This window comes from Corvus brachyrhynchos, unplaced genomic scaffold (genome assembly GCF_000691975.1).
Source record: "Corvus brachyrhynchos isolate BGI_N302 unplaced genomic scaffold, ASM69197v1 scaffold166, whole genome shotgun sequence".
NCBI lineage: Eukaryota > Metazoa > Chordata > Aves > Passeriformes > Corvidae > Corvus > Corvus brachyrhynchos.
Window position 1 is genome coordinate 961,315 of NW_008239671.1, and position 7,096 is coordinate 968,410.

General features: G+C 52.3%; 2 protein-coding genes across 3 annotated transcripts in view; both read left to right on the forward strand.

The window, feature by feature from the left end:
- FASTKD5 (FAST kinase domains 5) overlaps positions 1-2,254 on the forward strand; it is a 5,970-nt gene extending 3,716 nt beyond the window's left edge. Inside the window, exon 2 of the mRNA XM_017742392.1 lies at positions 1-2,254. Coding sequence (XP_017597881.1) covers positions 1-2,045 — 2,045 coding nt within the window. The 3' untranslated portion in view covers positions 2,046-2,254.
- Positions 2,255-2,350: 96 nt separating this feature from the next.
- UBOX5 (U-box domain containing 5) overlaps positions 2,351-7,096 on the forward strand; it is a 9,541-nt gene continuing 4,795 nt past the window's right edge. For both annotated transcript variants that reach the window (XR_001864638.1, XM_008639862.2), the window contains exons 1-2: positions 2,351-4,342; positions 5,487-6,663. Coding sequence is in view for 1 of the 2 variants with exons in the window: in XM_008639862.2 (XP_008638084.1) it covers positions 4,289-4,342; positions 5,487-6,663 (1,231 nt within the window). In the remaining variant the exon portion in view is untranslated. The remainder of the gene's footprint in view (positions 4,343-5,486; positions 6,664-7,096) is intronic.

Consider the following 7,096-nt stretch of genomic DNA (forward strand, 5'->3'; position numbering starts at 1 on the left):
ATGCCCTGCCCAAGCCCAAGTCCAACACACTCCTGGAACAGACCATCCTGGCCACGCTGTACAAGGAGGAAGCAGAGAAGGAAAAATGGGAGGTGCACAACTCCAAGGAGGACCCCCGCATGTTCCAGAAGGGGAGGCCTGAGTACAGATCTCTCAGCTGTGACAGCGCTGAGCCAGCACAGACCCTCCCTGCAGAGGAAGGGGAGTCGATTTTACAGAGTGTGGCCGGGTGTGAGGGCAGCCCGGGAATTCTCACGGATTATTTCCACAAGCTGAGCCGTTTGCCAGCGGAGCGACGCGCGGCGCTGGTGTCCGATCCCAGGTTCAGTGCCCTGTGTCACCATGCTGTCACGGCCATCAGGCTGTTCAGCACCCCAGATCTCATCCAGATTTTAAAGGCTTGTGTCCCTTTGGCCGTGCCAGCCTCCCACCCGCTGCTCGACGCGTGCGAGGCCGAGTTCTGCCGGCGGGCGTGGGATATGGGCCTGGAGCAGCTGCTGCTGGTGGCGGATTGCTGGCGCTGCCTGGAGCGCAGCGTGCCCTCCTACCTGGGCATTCTGTTCAGCTATGCCAACCTGCACTGGAAGGACCTCACCTTGCCCCAGTTTGTGCAGCTCCTCTACATCATCGGGGAAGGCCGAAGGTCGCCCGCGGACTTGGCGCAGAAGGTGGAGAGCACGATCCTGAAGCACTTGGACGCCTTCACCTTGGAGGAGCTGGGGGCCATCTGCTTGGGGCTCTTCAAGTCCCTCAGTGGGCTGTCTGACCACGTCATGAGGAGGATTGCAGACAGGGTGTCCCTGCAGATGGAGGACATGAGCACTTACGCCTTGGTGAACGTGCTCAAGATGCTGCGCTACACTCGCGTGGACCACGTGCCCCTCATGAGGGAGCTCGGGAAGGTGATTCCTGCTCGCATTCCTACAACAAACATCCAGGGCATCATGCACATCGCTCTTACCTGTTCATCCCTGCACTTTTTTAACGAGGATATTTTGGCTGCTGTCGCCACCTCGTTGCCTTCCAAGGTGTCCTACTGCCGGAGCAAGGATGCTGCCAAATTCCTGTGGTCGTTTGGGTGCCTGGACTATGAACCTCCCAACGCGGAGGAGTTTTACTCCAGCCTGATAAAGCAGTTGCATATGAAACTCCGTGAGTTTAGCAAGTTTCCAGAGCATCTCCTTACTGCTCTGCTTGGCCTGGCATTTGTCAAACGCTTCCCAGAGGAGCTGATAGACTTTGCTTTGAGGGAGGAGTTTGTCCAGAAAACCAGAGGTAGCAAATATGAGCTCAACAAGGACCTGTTCACCCTTGGTAAGAGCGTTGAAATTGAGTGCCCGACCTACCAAGGCAGCCGCCTCCCACCTCAGCTTTGTCAGGAGTTCACTGAGGTGGTTTTGAGCTTTGCAGAGCGGGAAATATACGTCAGGCCTGAAATTGTGGAAGCCACATCCCTCCTTGAGAGCATGTTGGGAGGCCCTGAGTATGTGAAGAACCACATGATCCTGCCCCACACGAGGTCCAGCGACCTGGAGGTGCGTTTGGCCACGGATGGATGTCCCATCCCTTTCAACTTCAAGGATCCTGTGGCAGCCAAGAAGCTGAAAGACATGGGAGTTAATCTGACAGATGATTTAATTTCTCAGCTCGTAAAGGGGAGAGCTCATAGCCAGTCTCCCGTGGAAGTGGGAAATGAAGCCGGCATTGCCAGACAGGAGAGAGGGGACGCAGCAGGAACGCCGTGCTTGGGTGGAGCCCTTACTGCAGGTGCCAAATCCCAGGCTGAGCCTAAAGCAGGGTGCTGGCAGCCTCAGGAAGTGAGGCTGGCACTGCAGGTGTCCAACAGGAACCACTTCTGCTACAGCTCCAAGCGGCTGCTGGGGCTGCACTGCCTGAAGCGGCGGCAGCTGCGGCTGCTGGGCTACGTGGTGGTGGAGATTCCCTTCTGGGAGTGGTTCCCTCTGCTCAAGCGCACACGCTCCGAGAAGCTCAGCTACCTCCACTACAAAGTGTTCTGCCCGGCACTGCTCACCAGGGCTGGCTAGTGGGGGCAAGGGCTTGCCCAGAGCCTCCCCAGTGCATCTCCGTGGCTGGGTGCTGGTTAAAATGGTCTCTGGGTGTTGGCTTGGTTTTTGGCAGCTGCTCTGTGTGGCCATTTCTGCTCTGGTGACATCTCTACTTCCCGTGCTCTCCTTTTGTACCCGGATCCTCAAATGCTTCCACCACAAATAAAACCTACTAAGGATTCGTTTTTCTCTGTGGTTGTTTCTTTCTCCGCCCTGAATGAGAGTGGTTGGGTTTGATGCCTCTGTGAGGGCAGGAATAGAGAATATTTAGTTGTGAGGCTGAGCTGGGTGCCAGGAGCACACACAGCTATTTCCTCGTGTTTCCATCCTCATGGAGCTGGGGCTGACGGCACAGCCTGGGTTTCTCCTTTAGGATCTGGGACTGAGGGTTGGGGTGCTCTGACCTCCGACATTCATTTCATGCTCCAAGGACTTTATTTGGTGTCCACCATGCACATTCCTTATGGCAGCAGCTCCTTAGTCCCATGCAGGACACCAGGAAGGGATGTGGTGACGAGCTCCAGACAGCCTCGTTTGAAGTTCCTTGTCCAAAACCACAGAGGACTTTTTTCAGGTCTGTGTTTCACTGCCTCAGTGCAAAGATCTTTGTTCACCTTAGGGAAGGCACACACTGAAGAGAGAGGGAAAATCCACAGCCATGGGTAAAAGCAACTCGGTGACTCAACTTTTGCCATGAGATTTGTAGCAGAGTCTTCCAGCAGAAGGGAGTGTGGTGACTTGGAAATGCAGAATAATCCATTTCCTTACTGAGGTATTGAGACTGGAAAAATTAACCTGAGTTGTTTCTGTCAGGGTCACAAACAGGTAGGAGAAAATCCTATAAAACACCCATACAGAGCTCCTCACATTGCAGGAGAAGTCTTCAGCCCAGGAAAGAGAGGAGAGACAGAACAGGGGGAGAACCTTGAGTTTTCCCAAAGAAGGGAGCAAGGAGAGTTGGTTTGCCTCTTTTCATAACACCAGTGCTGAGGGCCAAGTGAATTCACCACTTGGTAAATTCATTTTGGTTCCAAATGAGCCAAAAAGAGCAGTTTTGAGGCGCAGCCTGTAGTTGAACTGTCAGTCTCCTACAAGGTGCCAAAAAGTGCCAAAACCCCAGTTTAAACAGTTCCTCAGTGGCAGCCCAGTTCTGGAAACCTCTCAGACTCAGAAAGCCAGTGAAGGAATATTGGAGGAGAGTTGGTGTGTGCTTGTCCTGCTCCTTGAGGAGCAGGAATTGCTCCTGATGGCTGCCAGACCAAATTTTGGGATAGAAGTGCTGCTCACCTGGCTGTTCCTCTTGTAAGGTTCACACCTGCTTCATTCAAGGCATTGTAACCAAGCTCTGCTCTCTGCAGGTGTGAATTCCGTGTTGGGTTGGGGTTTATCTGTGGGATTTGTGCCTTGAATTCCACCTTTCTCCTTTCAGATGTAGCACAGGGAGCTCATTAACTCTGCCTTTCCAACGTGCCCCCAGAAGGCCAATTTCATTTGGGCTGAACCAACAGATCAGTGGAAAATCATTAAAGAGCTGCTTGTTCTTGAAGGAGGCAGCGAGTCCCTGATTTACAAGGTTGCCCAGGGCAGTGACATTTTAAAGCTGGGGTTAACAAGAGGTTAAAGCTCTCACCTTGCAGATAATTTCATTCTTAAAAGGGATCTGAGAGAGCCAATTCCAGGCACATTTTTTTTTTCAATGGGAAAGAAGGTGTGTTCACTTGAGTTTCCTTAATGAGCACTGGCAGAAGAATCAGCGGTTGGTGTTCAGATCCCAGACATCTCCCTCCGAGCTATTCCGTGCCCTTTGTTCCCTTGCAGTTATTTAACACCAATTATTAATATTTGTGGGTAATCTTGACTCACTGTGACAGTGCTGGTGCTTTCCTACACCTACAAAACTCCTGCATCTTTGATAAACCTTCACATCTAATTGCTGGTCTGTTCAGAGGTGAGAAGCCGTTTCTCTTTGATTTTGCTCCACAGGTTCACTAATTAATATTAATGTGATTGTTTTCCTCTCAACCACATCTCTCCACCACATTCATTTGGGTTTATATTGGCTTCACCTCCTGGACTCAGATCTGAGGTGCATTTTAGGAATTCACCCAGGCTCTGAAACACGAGATCCTTTCACTGCTCGTGGATATTCACTTCCTTTATTTTTATTTTTTTTTCCAAGCTGACTCTGATGCTCAGCAAGTGACCTCTCTGCAGCTGCCAAGATGGTAATAAACGTCTGTCTCCCACAGTTCAAGCCAAGAATTCACTGCAACAAGGTAAAATAGTGATGGGGGGGGGTTGGGGATGGAGCGATTAGGTGGAATTGCCCTGGGGGGAGGGATTTGTTCACTGCTCCTCTGGGTAATCAGCATCACTGCTCTGATGTGGCACACATTAAATATTGGACGGAAAAGCCCTAATTTTGCAGGATCTCATAACCAGACAAGATCCCTTTTTCCCTGCACTATTCCAGCTTTCCCTCTGCCCAGTGGAACACACAGCTCTTGACAATGTTTGCCGAAGTTACTTTCCAAGTATTTCTGGTTTCACTCAGCACGTCAGAATCTCTTAAGAAACTCAGTTTTCATTCACAGCTATTTTTAAATTGTAAGTTTCCACACCAACTCACCCCAAAATCCAGGACAGCCTTGGCTATGTAAATACTGTGCTGCAAAAAGCAGCAGTACTGGGATTTCTTGTGGAGAGACCCAGCCATGCCACGGAGGTGTGGTGTGATTGTCATGATCAAGACCATGTTAAAGAGATGGAATAAATAGATTTTCCTTGGTTTTATTTGTCCATTCAGCAAGTGCTGCAGATTTCTTAGGTCCTGGAGCTTCCAGGAAAGGGAATGGGTTGAGCCAGTCTGCCCAGGAGCAGAGCAGAGGATGGGATTGGGTGTTCTGGGAGACCCAGCCTGGTTTGATGGATCTCCCTCAGGGATGTGTCAGGTGGGTCCCAGAGGCTGATTACCATGCAGAGTTCCTCTGGGATCCTGTAACTGTGATTCCAAGTGCCTTTCCACATGGCAGGATAAGTTGGTCAAAGAAAATCCGGAGACTCCCATCTGAAAAGGGAGACTGAAAGAGGAGACTCCCCTCTCCCCCACGCTCATCCTCTGCTCCCAGACACCCTCTCCCACTTATTTTGCTGACCCAGTCAAAACCACGCATTATCCCTAATTTTCCACTCTTCCAGCAGTTAAGTCAGATCTGGACGTGGTGTGACAGAGGGTGCAGGAAGAGGGGATGGGAGCACATGGCTGGAGGAGGGTGGGAGTGGGTCTGCTCTGAGCTGCACATAAACCTCAGCCTTGGCTCCTGGTTGATGTCACCTTGAGAATCTATGGAAGTGCTTGTGAAATTCGCTTCCTTCTGTTTCCTTGCTCCAAGCTGAACCCAGTTTTGTCCTGGCACACAGATCTCTGCCGATGGCTACGAGGTGGAGAACCTGATCTCCGAAGACCTCGCCAGGAGGAACCGCGGCTTCCGCAGCGAGTACTTCATCAAACCCCCGGTGCACGTCACCATCTCCTTCCCCTTCAACATCGAGATCTGCAGGATCAACATCGACATCTCCTCCGGAGGGTACCAGACCTTCTCCGGCCTGGAAGTTTACACCTCTACCTCATGCAACAAAACCTCTTGGCAGAGCCCTGAGGGGCAGTGCTCAGGTCTGGCCGGGCAGCCTGTGTCGGACAAGGACACCTTCACCCTGGTGGGCAAAGCTGTCTTAAAAAATCAGAGCAAAGTGACTTTTGGCCACAGAGGCTTCAAGCCAAGGCCTCCCTTCCATCAGATGGAAAATGTCTTCTCCTACCCTGGCTCGGTGTCTCAAGATCTCTGGAACAAAGGGCCGGCCTCACTCAGCAATGTGTCCCACCTAAAAATCTGCATCACCCACGTGGCCGGTGGGGGCCTGCCCAGCATCAAGAGGCTGGAGGTGTGGGGACAACCTGCCAAGTCCTGCCCCCAGGAGGTGATCGAGGGTGTCTTCCAGGTGGCCTCCCAGTTCCTGGCCCAGGACGTCGGCAGCCTCAAGCCAGAGCTCTGGACACCGATGGAGAGCGACTGCGTCCCCTTCAGTGCCAACGAGCAGCAGACCCTGCACAAGCTGGTGGATGTCGTCCAAGACGTCCCTGAAGAATTCCTGGACCCCATCACTCTGGAGATCATGACTTTACCCATGCTCCTGCCCTCTGGGAAGGTGATTGACCAGACCACCCTGGAAAAATGCAACCGGAGCGAGGCGTCTTGGGGCCGGGTTCCCAGCGATCCCTTCACGGGGGTGGCCTTCAGCCAGCACTCGCAGCCCCTACCTCACCCCACCCTCAAGGCCAGGATAGACCACTTCCTGCTGCAGCACAGCATCCCTGGCACCAACCTGCTGGGGAGGGCTCACGCCTCGGAGAGCCTGGTGCCCTCCTCCATCACCATGTCTTCTCTGAAAAGGAAAATGGACTGCATGGATCAGGGCTCCCTGCAGCCGCCCTATTTTTCTGCTACAAACTTACTTGTCACGGCTACCTCAGAGAACAGTGCTAAAAAAATGAAAACTGACAGTGACTTCCCCTTGATCCAGATGGACTGTTCCACAGGTATCGTGGCTCCCCGGGTCACCTCTGTTCCTTGAGTGTTGTGACAGCCCCAGGCTGGGGTTTCAAATCACGACAAATCCAGTGCAAATTCCCATCCCACCTCTAGACTTTTCCAGGCTGTGTTTGGCTGTTGATGAGTGTGGTGGAGCTGGGTCATTTCATGCAGTTCTCATGTTCCCTGTTCAGTGTTTCACAGCCTTTGTTTGCTCAGGTCACCCTGTTCCCCTTTTAGTTTGGACTTCCTTTCTCCTCCTTCCATGTGGAGACAACATTTTCCTCACCATCCTGGTTTGAAGTTTCTTTTTCCAGGGGGATTTATTGCGTCCTGCAAAAACAAGAAAAGAAATGTGTGGTGGTGATGCAGTGGTGATGGCACGGGGAGTCCTGGCTGTGTGGGTCATCATGAGGAGGGAGGTGGGAAGGAGAGCAGGAA